Genomic DNA, 14537 nt, shown 5'->3' on the forward strand with positions numbered 1-14537 from the left:
TCCTGGTAAAGATTGATTTAAATTTTGATAAAGTTGTTGAGGATGATGATTTTGTAGCAAATGTTGATAGGTTTTCATCTCTTGTGAATAAATAATATTCATTAAATTTTTTGAATTGTAAATTTATATCATGATCGAAATTCCCCAATGTGAATGGATGGTTTTTCAAATCTTGTAACGATATTCTTTTTTGAGGATTTTTTTGCAACATTTTAATCAATAAATCATTTAATAAACCAACTTGTTCATCTCCATCTCCATCACTTGGTATAACAACTTCATTATTTATAATCTCATTAAATAATTCATATTCATTATTCCCATTAAACGGTAAAACTTGATAATATAAACAATAAATCGTAACCCCTAAAGACCAAATATCCAACTTCCCATCAAATTTATTATACCCATTTCCATTCTCAACACCATTACATAGTTCTGGAGGTGTGAATGCAGGTGTACCGAAATTATTTATGTTTGAATTTCTAAATTTATCAATACTTATCCCAAAATCTGAAATTTTCACAAAATTATCACTATTCATTAATAAGTTTGATGGTTTAATATCACGATGTATTATACCGACCCCATTTAGGTATTCTAACCCAAGTACAACGTCTCTAAGGATTAACCTTATTGAATCTATTGAATAATTGAAAGTTGCACCAAATTTCAAATCACCTTTGGAGCAATATTCCAATATAAGGAAGATTTTATTAAATTTCAAATCATTCAAAATCTCATGGAGTTTTAAAATTTTTGGATGATTTATAATTAATTTCATTATATTAATCTCATTATTAATCTTTGTTAATTGATTTTGAGGATCTTTATTCAATATAGAAATTTTAGAAACTTTTGAAATCTCCTTTATGGCATAATACCCACCAGTGTCCACGTTTAAACCTAGGTAGACTTTCCCATTATGACCATTACCTAGTTTGGAAATTAATTTATATTGATTAAGGAATTTTTCACCAGTATCTATATCTTTTGTTAAATTTACCTGAGTTGTAGTTGGGATATGAGAGTTATCATAAGTCATATTTGGATGTGATTAATGATGATGATGATGATATAAGATGACTATGGCTCACTGGCCACTTAAAAGACAACTGTGCTCTATTGGTTTGGAAATGTATTTGAGATGTTAAAGGTCTTGTGAAAGACGGTACGTGTTTTTTCTTTTCCTTTTTTTTTTCTGGTTTTTTTTTGAAAAGAAACAAGAATTTGACAAGGTTTAGATTGAGAAACAATAGGAATATCTTGAATTATGATGGTTTTATTGGTGTTTAGTATGAAATAGGTTATTCTGATGGCTTTATAGTGTGTATATTCGGAATCAGGGCCCTCACTTTGCCTAGTTTTAATTTCATCTCGTTGCCTATATATCCTGAATGTACTACACTGGTATTTAATACTCAAATCAAAATGTATTCATATAAAAGGACAAAAAAAGAACAAAGAACAATAACAAATATAATAATAATAAATAAATATAAAATGTAGAGGGGCCATAATCATTTCAAACCAGTGAATGATATTGGATCCATAAAGAGACATCAGATCATTGACAAAAAAAAGATAATTCATTTCAATAGAATGAATGGGGAGATAAACCAACGTAAAAACCAATAAAAAACCAATAGGAAAGACTCTTTTTCATTGAAAAAAAACCATCACTCACACCTCCTAAACCCAGAATTTAAAACATACCCATCCTCAATGTTTATTATGAGTCCTCAAATGTTGAGCCAAATTATCAGATCTACTAAACTTCTTTTCACAAAACTTGCAAGGGAATGGACGAACATTTGAATGGACCGATCTTATGTGTCTTTTCAAATGTTCAGATCTTCTAAAAGCCTTTGGGCAACTTTCACATTTGAATGGTTTTTCCTCTTCTTCAGATTCTTCAATTGGTGGGGTTATTGAGGATGATGAAGATGAAGGGGTAGGTTGTTGTTGTGGATGATGTGGATGTGGATGTGATGATGATGTTGGTTGTGGATCTAGTGAAAGGAAAGAAGTTGAAGAGACTAGTGAGTCTGATTTTCTTCTTTTCGTTAATGAAGTTTTTTGGAATTTTGGGATTGTGGAGGAGATGGAATTTGATTTTGATGTTTTATTTTTGGAAGAATTGTTGTTGTTGTTGTTGTTTTGAGAGATCCATGTTGCTATTGCATCTTTGAATTCATCATTCATTGACCAGTTATTTTGTTTAAAGTTTGTTGAAGGTGTTGAAGAAGTTGATGAATGAGTTGAAGAGGATAAAGGGTCAGATTCAGAAGAGATTGAGTTTGAATCATCAAATAGCAAGGCATGGTCGTTTGAAGAAGTGATTGAAGAAGTTGAAGAGTTTATCTTGGGATTCAGTTGTTTTGGGTTTATTGTGTAGATTTGTGATGAAGTGGTGGTGTTATTACTGTTGAGGGTTGTTGATTGATTGAATTTGTAGTTGAATAGATGAAGGTTATCATTGGATAGAGCTTCTAGTTTGTCTATATCTTGGTTGTTCTCTTTCTGAAGCAGTAGGTCATAAATGTTTTGGTCATATTGATGAAGAGGGTTATAATGGTTCAAAGTGTCCTCTTGGGTATTGTTATCAGCTGAAGCTGTTGTGGATGATTGTTGGTCGATGAGAGAGTTGATGATGTTGTCAGAGTGGATTATGGACATTGTCAATGGTCCATTAGCTGTGTGTTGGCTTGTTGTGGTTGTAGTGGTTGTGGATGTACTTGTTGAGATTTGAAATGTGGATGATTTGATCAAATGTGGGTGTGCCAATGTTCGAGACGGGTTATGAGAATGTGGGAAGGTATATACTGATAATGGATTGTAATGGAATTGATTGTGATAGAATTGATGATAGTATAGATTCTGATAGTAGTAGTATTATAATTGAGTAATAGTATAGACTTTAGTAGTTAATACTCTACTATTATTACACCATCTTCTCTTGTATTAATAGCCTTGATATCTACATGGGGTGCCTCGGATCATCACACCATTGGCTGCCTTGGATTAGTCAGGGAGTAGGTAATTAATAGAGAATAGAATTATAACAACTATACTATAACTATTATAATACTACTATTCTATACTCTATTCCACTAAGCTATTCCTCTTTTCCTCTCTTCTCATTGGCCAGTTCCCTATACTGATTACGTAGCAAGAGAGAACACTTACGTAATCATTCCCAAAACGGAAACACTCTTCTTTCCCAAAACGGAAGTGTCATTGAAACGAGTATTACGTAAGTGCTTATGTCACACCCAAAGTGAATTTCATCCTTCAATTCAATTCAACTAGCAACAATTCCTCAACTTCAACAACTCTACTCAATCAAAGTTCGATATAGAATAGTATTCAATACAGTGCTAATTTCTACAATGTCACTGGCTAATTCCCAAATATCAAACAAGTCCAAACACTCCTCGGTCTACCAAACTAACGGCAAACCTCTATCCCCTGAAGCCCTATACAAGGCCAAACTCAAGTATGGAATCTATAATAACCCAACAACTCAATCAATTGGTGTTCCATCCTCATCTGCCGCTTCTGATACTGCCGCTTTATTAGCAAACTCAACTGACCTATCTATTGAACCTTACAAGAGACAATTGGCTGCTGATGCTCAAACCGCCGCTTTATTTGCTAGAAAGGATACAGCTCCTCAAAAATGGTCAAAAGATTATATTGATCATGATGCTGCAAGTGCAGCTATAAGTGCTAAATCTTTGAAAACTCAAATCATCAAAAAGCCATCTGATAATAGTTCAAATGCTGCTGCTGCTTCTGTCTTGTCAAAAGATTCAAAATCTTTAGCTTCTTCCAATTTAGCCTCTTTATATGAATTTGATGCTGTTAGAAATGGGACTAAAAATTCTCATGCTTCCTTAAACATTGAAAAATTATCAAAAGCTTCAAAAGAACGTGCAGATACTTTAATCAATTCAAGAATAAACCCAACAAGAGATTCTTCAAGATTAGGTCTTGCATCTAAAGAGACAAATAATGATCATTTAGAAAAATTTGCAGCTGTTGGAGCATTAGCTTCACAAAATTTTAAACCTCCACAAGATCCAAATCTTGAAGCTAAGGCAATTTATAAAAATTCTTTAGTTGATCCAAAAGTTTTAGCCAAGGCAAGATTAAATGCTGATCGTACTTTAACTGGGATTGATAAACATCTTGGTGAACAAGATTTATTCTTAAATCCTGAATTTAATAAAATCGCCATTCAAATTGCTCAATCCCATTCAACTAAAAGAATTGCATCCTCTGATAAGATTAACTTAGGTGGTGGGTTATTTATGACCCAGGAAGAATTGGATTCAATTGCTTCCAAGATTGTTAATCCTGTTCTTGAAGATATTTCAGCAAAGGCTAAAAAGCAACGTGAAAAGGATTTGGAAATTCAAAAAAAGAAGGAGGAACAAATCAAATTACATCGTCAAGTTAAATTACAACAACAAGCTAAAAAATTGGAAGAGAAGAGATTAAAAGAAGAGGCTAAATTAAATAGAAGAAAAGAAATGGAACAAGAAAAGGAAAAACAAAAACAAGCTAAATTAGAATTGGAAAAGGCTAAAAAGGAAGAATTATCAAAACATCAAGATATTTTAACTGCAAAGCAAAAAGAAGAAGAACGCTTGAAAAAAGAATTATTGGCTAAAAAACAAGCAGAAGAAGAGAGAATTCAAGATGAATCAACAAAAGCTGAAAAGCAAAGATCTAAAGAATTACAAGATGCTAAAGAGGAACGTGATTTGAAATTAGCCCCAATTTTGGATCAATTGAAAATTGAAACTGATAAATTGGCTGTTTTGAATGAAGAAAAACAAGCAATTCAAGATATCACAGATTCTCAAGTTAAAAATACTGAAAATGCTAGAAATTTATTAATTGCATCACAAACTGAATTAACTAATGCTGAAAATCAATTAGAATTAATTAAACAAGATATTGCTAAATCTAATGATGAATCTGAAACTTTAATTAAAGAATCTGAATTGAAAAAACAAGAGGCTGAAGTTGCTTTGAAAAAATCAAATGAAATCGAAGCTGAAGCTTTATTAAAACAAGCTGAAATTGATAAAGAAAAGGCAATTGTGGAAAATGAACGTTTAAAATTAGAATTAGAATTGGAAAATTATAAAATTGAAATCTTAGAACAAGAGAAAAAAATTGCTGAAATTTTACCACCAACTAAAAAGGAGGAAGTTAAATCCAAAGATGTTAAACCGGAAACAGCCACTAAAGGGGCAACAGCCACTGAATCATCACCAAAGGAAACTTCTGAATTACCAACAACTATAGTTACAGGGACTGGAACTGTTGACATTTCCAAAAATTTCCAATCTCAAGACCCTTCAACAAAGACAATAGTTGATGCAAGTGGTGCAATCACCCCAGCTTCAAAACAACATCAACATGTGAAGTCATTAGTTGATGAAGTTGTACCAAAAGATTCCCAAAAGGACGTTAAAGATGAAGATGATCATGAGTTGAAGAAGACTTTTACTGGGTTTTCTCAAGGTAGTGGTGTGGAGAAGGAGAATTTGGAATCAACTCCTGAAGATGTTGTTGTTGATGATGCTGATTTGAGTAAAGAGGATAAACACAAGAGTTTTTTCAAGGAGGAGTTTTAAATTGATTATTGAGTGATTGATTAAGTGTGTTTTTTATATATGAGCTGATTATTGTGTGTTTTTTTGCTGTATTTTTTTTATAATTATTCATTATGTGTGTATTATTTGACATTGAAAAGAAAATTTGATATTTTTGATAACTTGTAAGAGAATCAGCTTGTCCATCTACTAGTTAGGTTTAACATTATTATTAGTATTAATTAAAAAACATAGTATATACAACGACCTTATGATCTATTTTTGAAGAATTTAGCAGGTTCATCAAAGAAGAATGCAATTTTTTCAATAAAATTCTTTGGAGCTTCAACTTCAGCATTCAATTTTGTTTGTTCAGCAGTTTTACATTCAATTGCATTTTGATTATCACCTAAATAGAAATTTTTTTGAAATAATGAAGTTAAAAATGGAACAATAGTTAAGATCAACGCAGGTAAAAATAAATAATATGCAGTATCACTATAAGCTTTTATAGCACCTTGTCTAATTTCCGAATCATAAGGATATTGACGAATTGAAGTAATACTTGCGAAAAAATTTTGAATATCTGAATCACTAACAGAATCTGGTAAATTTTTTCTTAAATTACCTGGCATTTTACCAGTCCAAATAGCACCTGCAATAGCAGACCCAATAGCATGACCAATTGAACTCCATTGTGATAAAAGTGCAATAACTAGGGCAGTATCCTGATGAGGCACCGAGGCTTGAGATGCAACTTGAGAACCAACAACTGAACAAGCACCACCAATACCAATCAAGATCTGGGTCCAAGCTAATGCTGCAGTCGAGGCATGTTTACCTCTAGCCCATAGTGTAATACCCATGGAGACAACTTGGATTGATAACCCGAAAACTTGAATATATTTACAACGATGTGTAACTCTTTGCACAATACCGACAATGACACCAAAGAAACAAAGACCCATGGTTAAAGTATTGTTAAAATAGGTCCATTCTTGATTTGTCCAGTTTTTAATGACCCAAACATAAGATGAGAAATATAATAATCTAACCATACCACCACATTGATAAAAGAAATCAATTGAAACTGCAGTCATAAAAGTTCTATTTAACAAGACACGTTTAGGCATTGATGGATAAGGAGCAAACCAAAATTCATAAACTGTATAAATGATTAATAACAAGGCACCAACAACAAGCATTGCAATTAAGGAAGGATTCTTCCATTGATTTGCAGCATTTTCATATAGTGAAAATGGTAATAATAATAAAGACCAACCAAACCCCATCAAGATTAACCCAAATAAATCAACTTCCAAAGTTTGTTGCCACAAGAATACACACCATTCATTAAGGGACATGCTTGATAATTTATGTTCTTTTGGGATTTCTAATTTAACAACTTCTGCCACACGGTTTTCTTCAGCCAATTTAAACGCTTTACGATCTAGCCACAACATTGTCACAATAGCTGGTGTAATAGCCACGGGCATAATGATGGCAAACATACCATACCCCCATCTCCAATTACCTTTCCCCAAGATGGCATCGACGATTAACCCGGCAAACCAAGTTGTGATTAAATATGGACTTGACAAAATACCCAATAATAAACCTCTATATTTCAATGGAGTTAAATCAGCCGCGATGATTTGATTCAATAGTTGAATACTTGAACCACCAATGGCAACAAACACTTCACCGATAACATATGCAGAGATTGTGGAACTTGAAGCGACAATGATATACCCCATAACGTAAAGGGCTAAAACTAGGATATAAGTGATTGGTCTTGAAGTGATATCTGCAAATTTGGCAATGATTGGCTTACAAACAGATGACATGATTGAGGTTGCAATGTTTAGAGTGGACAACATTGAATGATGTTTGAAAGATGAAGTTGCATAGGGACCATAGTTGTAAGTTGTTGAGGAGTCTAATGAATAGACCCAAGCACAGATTAATAATGAAACACTAAGGAGGATTCTGAATAGGTTTCCCTTTTTGGAAGTGTCCATTAGGACTTTGATGTTTTCGATTCTTTGGACACCTCTGGAATGATACACTTTATGTTCAGACGATGAGTCTTCGTAATCATCATCATAATTTGTTGGTCTTTTTTTCAATATCATCTTCTTGATAATATTGTTTTGAGACTTCTTCATTATTCGAACTTGAATGGATTGAAGAATTTGTTTGAACTGGTTGTTTCTCAGACATTTTTGGAATGGTTTTCAAGGGATAGAGACCTTTCTGCGCAAAATGATGATGAATCTTGTGGATTTATATACATTTTCCATGAATCACCCAGATTATCTAGATTATCAAGGATCATAAACTTTCTTTTTACTCATTCTCTTAAATTTCCTCTCGTACAACTCCATGCAACTAATAACGATTCTGGTCCGTTGATCTGCGGATACACACAACAAACTGTTATAACATCCCAGGTCGTTGCTTCATTTCCAATGTTCTGAATCGATTGTGATTGGGCATCGTTTTGGTGAAACTTTACAGCTCTTGATGTGGTTTTTTTTTCTTTTTTGTCCATGAAAAGGCGGCGCACGTTATTTATCCGTTCTAGGGCCAATTCAATCTGGTCAAGAACTGGGAATAAAGAGATATGGCCATTGTAGATAGATATAGGGGCCTATTATTACAAAGAATAACTCTTTTCTATCTCGTTTCTCCCTTGTTTCTACCCCCTTTTTGAGTTATCTGAACCATCTTTTTTATCTCAAGGATCTTTTGCAACTGTACACAACGCAGCACAATCAAGTGCCCTTTGCGAGCTTAAGAACTTCAAATTTACCAAGAAATCTAAGCTTAAACACAATAGCCAATGGGAAGACGGTACTTACTCTTTTGCAGCCCTTGGGAAATTGGGATTCTATTTTGTCAATTGCGCGTGGTTGGTCAAGGGTTCTCCAAACAGGCGTATATCTCCATGGCCGATGGGCTTAGAGGTGAGCGTATTACAATGGCTATTAACTACAACATCAAATGCTCATGATGATGCTAATACCATAATAGACTACTACTGAGCTAATTACCCATCTCTTCATCACCATCTGCTGCCCTTTTCCCTTCCCTTCCCACTACTGTTAATTTAGATTGGCGGTTGCCTGAAGTTGTACAACGTATGAATCGAATAAGCCCTGGTGCTGCTTAAAGGCTCAGGCAATACTTCCATTCTCATCACCTCAAAAGGTAGTTACTACTACTGAATACTGCAACACCCCAGCTTTGACCATCTCTTAACTACATAAGCGTTTTCGGCGCATTAATTTTCAGAGTCTAAAAGTGGACATGTTCTGATGTTGTTGTACTATAACATTCACAAGATCAATTACAGATACTCATGACTACTCTGAATTCTACTGATCTAATACCAAACTCCCATGTTCCCCATGATGTAATTTAATAAGTCATGTTCAATTTATGCAGGGCGGCTAATTAATCACTAGTGACACAAACGCAACATTCACTATAAAAGTACAAGAAGAATTCCTTGAATCGTTTTATGTCAACGATCTTTCTCACAACATAAGCAGAACTGGTTTGCTTTAGATCTCTATGAATATCTCTAATAATGAAAATGTTTCTTGTAATTTGTTCTGCCTCTTTTCTTTGAAGGCTGAGTGTGCGTGCATATTCAATATTTGTAAGTTATATTAAAACAACCATTAATCACACACTTTTGATCAGCATTTGAACATAGACAGCTAACACCATGCTCTATTAACAGGACTGATAAATATTGTTTTGCACACATTATTTTTGATTCTTTTGAATTCGTGTTAGCTTAATTTGTTTGATGGCTTTTTATTCATTTTATCCATGAGGACGTTCTTATGGACTTTTTTGATTAGATCATATTTAACATATATATTCAATCATTGATATTGTCTATTCAGTATATCAAAGAATAATAATGATTTAATATACAAGATGTTGATACTTGGAATGATTATCTGAAATATGATATCATCAAAAGTGTCTTCTTATTAGTTTGACTAGATGTTTACAATTTGAATTAATTGTAGTCACTTTTCAACCTTATAGTCCTGGTAGACTAAACAATATGATCATCAAAGTAATATTAAAGGATAGAAAGCAACATGATAACTACAATTCCAAGTAAATTCAATGCTATCTCATAACATTAACCATAATATCCCTACTACTGCAACTTAATTAACACCCAAGTGTAACGTTAAAATCGACTGGTTACCAAAACCATACAAGGTACAAAATTGTCTTTTCTTAGCAATATATTGAATCAACACCTGAAAAATAAGCAGCTTCTCTATTAGCATGTGAGTAACAGTGCCTCTGATAACTTTTCCTAAAAAAGATTTCAAGACACCTCTAACTATTAAAGCAGAACTACCTTCAGGACCTCATCTTTCAACACAACCAACAGGCACAGACTCAGACGTACCAACCCATAATTAATAGATCAAGTCCTTGATCATTTCAAGGTATGGTCATATCCCATTCAATCGATTTGTCTGACCTACCAAGACAATGTTTAATAACAAAGATTTTTTGACGGGTATCCAATTCTTCATCTTTTGCAATAATATTAACCAATGCACTTTCTTTTTCAATTGTCATTAACAATTTATTCAATTCCAATTCAGTTGGTGAAAGTCTTTTAGGTATTTTTTTCAAAAAAGTTAAATATTTCTCATAATTCTCTCTTATATGTTTTTTATTCTTTTCAAATCTTGCTGTAGCTTTTTTGGAAAGTTTATGTTTACCCTTGAATATCTTTCTTTCTTCCAAATTGTAATTATGTTTTGCCCTTGCTTTTCTATTTTTCCATAAATAAACAGAAGGTTCATTAACAAATTCCTCCAAAAGAACCATATAACTTATATCTCGTGTAAAATATTCAACAAGATTGTGTTTTCGATTTTCATATTCAGCACGACCAACTATATCAATTATATCATCCAACATATTACGACCACACTTCTGTAATTCTTTCTCATAATTTAGGAAACGGAAAGCATATTTGTTTTTTTTTGATCTTTCAAAAAATTCTCTAGGAAATATATCATAAACATCCTTGTCCAATATAAAATGGTTATGAAATTCGGAATATTGGAAAACATCATAACATTTATCCCTGAGAATTTGATAATAAAGCAAATATTGACCACATAGATACCTCAACTGTTTAACCAAATCTCCAATTTTTAAAAAATCATGAAAATCAGGGAATGAATCCCACATCCTACTTTGAATAATCTCCCACCCTAATGCATTAAATTCATTATAATTTCCAATTATATAGTGTTGATACTCAACAACCAGTTCAGCAAATTCACCAACCATAGCAAGGCTCCATTTTAATGACTCCATCCCATACACATCATAATCAGGAGTCGGTGTGGTGTTTGTCACTGTTGTATTTGCTCCATTGGGATTGATTGGTGCTAATGGAGTTCTGGTCCCAGACGGCTTATTATTAGAAGTTGGTTTCGTTTGTAAGTTGTATTCACCTGTATCAATTCCTATATTCTCCGTGTTGCAAGACACCAGGGGGTTTGATGATGTGTTGTATCCTATGAGTTTGATGTAAACAAAGTTGTTTATATTTTCTTGAATCAAATATCGTGATTGATATGCCATGTTTACACGGGTCAATAAGAGATCTCGTTCGCGAAACTTTACTTTAGCCAGTATTTCTTTGTGTGTTGTAACTTGAATTAATGCTAAAAATTAAATAGAATATACCTAAAAGAGTATAATATGAATGACTAGATAGAGTCATGACTTCAAAGCAGCTATGGTTTTGGAGTTTCACCGCACCAACTCATCATAAAAAAGATCTCCATTCAACGTTTGTATTTCCCACAAAATTCTTGAATAAGTATTATCTTTTGAGAAGAACTGAGTCTTGATTCTTGGACTAAAAACAATACCAATGGATGTTTCTTGTCTATACATTTCAATTTCTCCATCTCAGTGTCATTTAATGCAGGTCTCTTGGATATTGTTTTAATGAAAGCTGAAAACTTGATAAAATTTTCACCAGGATTCTTCCATGATTCTATCTCATCTCGACTTATGCGTTGCAGCAGTAAAGATGTGTGCAGAGCACTTGGTTGTGGTTCTTCCAGATACCTTTTCAGCATACCTAAAGCTTGGAATTTCCGTTTTAACCATTCTCTAGCTTCATTTGTTGCATCTTGACCATTATAAGCACGTGGAAGATTTGTAAAAGTTTCCAACAAACGCATAAACCTGACATCACCTTGGAAATATAAAGCAAAAGTTTGAAATTTAGCACCACCACCTAATTTTTCGTAAGCTTTCCCCCAACTATGAAGTTTTCTTTGATATAATGCAAATGCAGCTTGAACCCAAGTTTGATTAGCTGGACGATGAAAACTGGAAAGATTTGTTATGATGAAGTGGGTTTTCTCTTCTGACCAAACGATATTTCTCATATTATTCATTGGTTTAAAATATAATAAATTTTGAATACATAAATATTCCAATTGTCTTTGTAAATCACTATTTTGCAAAAAATCATGATGATTGGGGTATAATTCCCACATTTTAGTCTGAATGATTTCTAAACCTAATGAATTCAATTCATTAAATTTCCCAATTCTATGTTGTTCATTTTCTAAAACCAATTCAACGAATTTGTTAACCATTTGAAAAGTCCATTTTAAATCTTCTAGCCCAGATATTATGTTCTGTTGATTTACTGGGGTGGGTTTTGTAGTACTATTGATGATGGGATTCAGAAGCGCCTCATTGGATATTGCACTAGATTTTGGGTTGGTTGATGGTTTGGTAATTTTGTAATTGGAGGAATTGATGGAGCTTTGTGATTTTATTGATAGAGCGCTAGATGACATGATGAGAGTAGTGGGTCTTGAGCTTTATGACTGAATGGGAATATGGGGCCAATTATCAATGAGTTGATGAGTAATTTGCTGTTGATAATTCTTGATCAGTAAAAGGTGAGTACGCCTATAAATTTTTAACGCGCGTTGCTGCCATATTTACACGGGTCAATATAAAATCGACTTGATTCGCGAATTGGTTCTACAGAAAAATTCTCAATCATAAACTTCGTTAAAATAAATCATCAAAAAGTAAGTAAATAAAAACAAGGAGAACTGAAAAACCACTAGATACTATATATCTATGCATCATGACAATCTATGGCATGGCAGTATATTCTTTCAATTTTGTTTTGAACAAATAATCATTATACAAACCATATTTCTTAATAAATAACCCTTGAGGATGTTCAGGATGAACTTCACATAATTCATCATTTTTCAAATCTTTTGCAAATTGATTTAAAAATTCCAACCAAGAATCACAAATAACTATTCTACTCTCCATAAAATCTTTACCCCAAAGGATAACTTGACCTTTTTTACCATTTGGACCTGGTTTTAAATCAACACCAATTGAATTACCACAATCATCATAAGCTAATGCAATCCAATAACATGATAATTGGGTTGGTCTGATTGAACCTTCTGGATAAGTTGGAACTTTGAAAACATATTCCTCGTTACCACTCAATTTTTTCAAATTTTCATATTCACGTTTAATACCTTCTAAATTCAACATTTTTAAACCGAAGAAAACAGCCAATTCTTGATGTTGTCTTTCTAATTCCTTGACAGTGTCGTCGTCTTCATCATCCTCGTCATCATCGTCTTCTTCATCGTCATCATCGTCACCACCATCTCTAACATGTTCATGGATCTCAAAATCACAAGCCTGATTCTCACCATTAACTAATTGTAAATAAGCAACAACATCTTTTGGTAAATTTAAACCACATTGTTTTTCAAAAGTTTCAATTTCATTCAATGATAAACCTTCATGAAAGATATTTTGCAATGAAGGGAATTTTGAATGAATAGTTTGTTTAATTGTGTTGATGGCTTGCTCAACTTCAGTAAAAGTGTTCATCTTGAAAAGATTTAAATAGATTGTATATAGTTTGGAGTACTATGAAGAAGAGAAAGAAGAATTGAATTAAGAAATTTGAACGATAAAATCACACCTATTTAAATGAATTGAATTTTACTCCTCAAACTAGTGTGTTTATTATTATTTCTCCGAATATAATGATCTGGGGTGAATTAGTTTTGTCTGCATAAGTTGCCAATTGCTCAAAAAACACGTTACTTATTTGAATACGGAATAACTTGGGATTGGGAGTACTTTGGAAATCAGAAGGAGAAGGTGTTGATTTGAATGGATAGTAGCTAATAAAAGTAGCCTTGAGTGTATTGAGTTAGAATTAGCTCTATCGTACTTGATTGTATGGCAATCGTTCAATCATGTCAATGATCAATTGGAGGGACAACAGCTCATCAAAACCCCAACAATTGACACATAAAAACGAGATCATTCAGGAATTGACTTGTATGAAACTGGTGATTACCCCTATTACTGTGAGTCATTTTAGAAGGAACAGAGTGGATAGAATAGGCTGATGATTAACTGGCTACTAGTGGGTTGCTTCTGCTAAACTCTTGCCCCAGATTTAATCCTAGGCAGAAACAGCCCATGAATTTAGGCACACGCCATTGAGTCAAGATTAGGAAGAGAGAAACTGATATATAATTCTATACTAGCTATACAACAACCCATACATATATATATTACCTTCACATACACTCTCATACTAAATTTACCTATAATTCACTTTAGTCACGTGTCTTTACACGTGATCCACGTTCAGCCACACACACCCCAACACCAGTGACTCCTGACTCTAGTCCCTGACTCCGTCCACCGCTTCCCCAGAGTCTCACTCGTTCAGAACAAGAACTTTTAACCGACGCTGGTGATCTGAGCTAATTAACAGAACGGAATAGCCTACTTCTGGAGAACCGGTTGCAGGAGAAATGGATTGTCTACAAG

General features: G+C 33.4%; 6 protein-coding genes across 6 annotated transcripts; 1 reads left to right on the forward strand and 5 right to left on the reverse strand.

Moving 5' to 3' along the window:
• Positions 1–145: 145 nt before the first annotated feature.
• On the reverse strand, positions 146–967 carry WICANDRAFT_22558 (serine/threonine-protein kinase; the record flags this gene model as incomplete). The annotated part of the gene is made up of 1 exon (XM_019180953.1): positions 146–967. A coding segment is annotated over one exon (822 nt), but the record flags the coding sequence as incomplete, so codon positions are not given.
• A 554-nt stretch (positions 968–1521) lies between these two features.
• On the reverse strand, positions 1522–3025 carry WICANDRAFT_91810 (C2H2-type zinc finger protein). Its single transcript, XM_019186324.1, has one exon. It carries the CDS (start codon positions 2677–2679, stop codon positions 1723–1725), a length of 957 nt encoding a protein of 318 aa, XP_019039067.1. The 5' UTR covers positions 2680–3025; the 3' UTR covers positions 1522–1722.
• A 367-nt stretch (positions 3026–3392) lies between these two features.
• Positions 3393–5654, forward strand: EIS1 (Eis1p; the record flags this gene model as incomplete). The annotated part of the gene is made up of 1 exon (XM_019183368.1): positions 3393–5654. One exon carries the CDS (start codon positions 3393–3395, stop codon positions 5652–5654), a length of 2262 nt encoding a protein of 753 aa, XP_019039068.1.
• A 227-nt stretch (positions 5655–5881) lies between these two features.
• Positions 5882–7835, reverse strand: WICANDRAFT_83896 (uncharacterized protein; the record flags this gene model as incomplete). The annotated part of the gene is made up of 2 exons (XM_019185614.1): positions 5882–7680; positions 7790–7835. 2 exons carry the CDS (start codon positions 7833–7835, stop codon positions 5882–5884), a joined length of 1845 nt encoding a protein of 614 aa, XP_019039069.1.
• A 2259-nt stretch (positions 7836–10094) lies between these two features.
• Positions 10095–11682, reverse strand: WICANDRAFT_68435 (uncharacterized protein; the record flags this gene model as incomplete). The annotated part of the gene is made up of 1 exon (XM_019184118.1): positions 10095–11682. Exon 1 carries the CDS (start codon positions 11256–11258, stop codon positions 10095–10097), a length of 1164 nt encoding a protein of 387 aa, XP_019039070.1. The 5' UTR covers positions 11259–11682.
• Positions 11683–12806: 1124 nt separating this feature from the next.
• WICANDRAFT_83897 (uncharacterized protein) lies at positions 12807–13577 on the reverse strand (the record flags this gene model as incomplete). Its single annotated transcript, XM_019185615.1, has 1 exon — positions 12807–13577. The coding sequence occupies one exon, from the start codon at positions 13575–13577 to the stop codon at positions 12807–12809; it is 771 nt and encodes a 256-aa protein (XP_019039071.1).
• Between the last annotated feature and the right edge of the window lie 960 nt (positions 13578–14537).

The sequence above is a fragment of the Wickerhamomyces anomalus genome, assembly GCF_001661255.1.
Source record: "Wickerhamomyces anomalus NRRL Y-366-8 unplaced genomic scaffold WICANscaffold_3, whole genome shotgun sequence".
NCBI lineage: Eukaryota > Fungi > Ascomycota > Saccharomycetes > Phaffomycetales > Wickerhamomycetaceae > Hansenula > Hansenula anomala.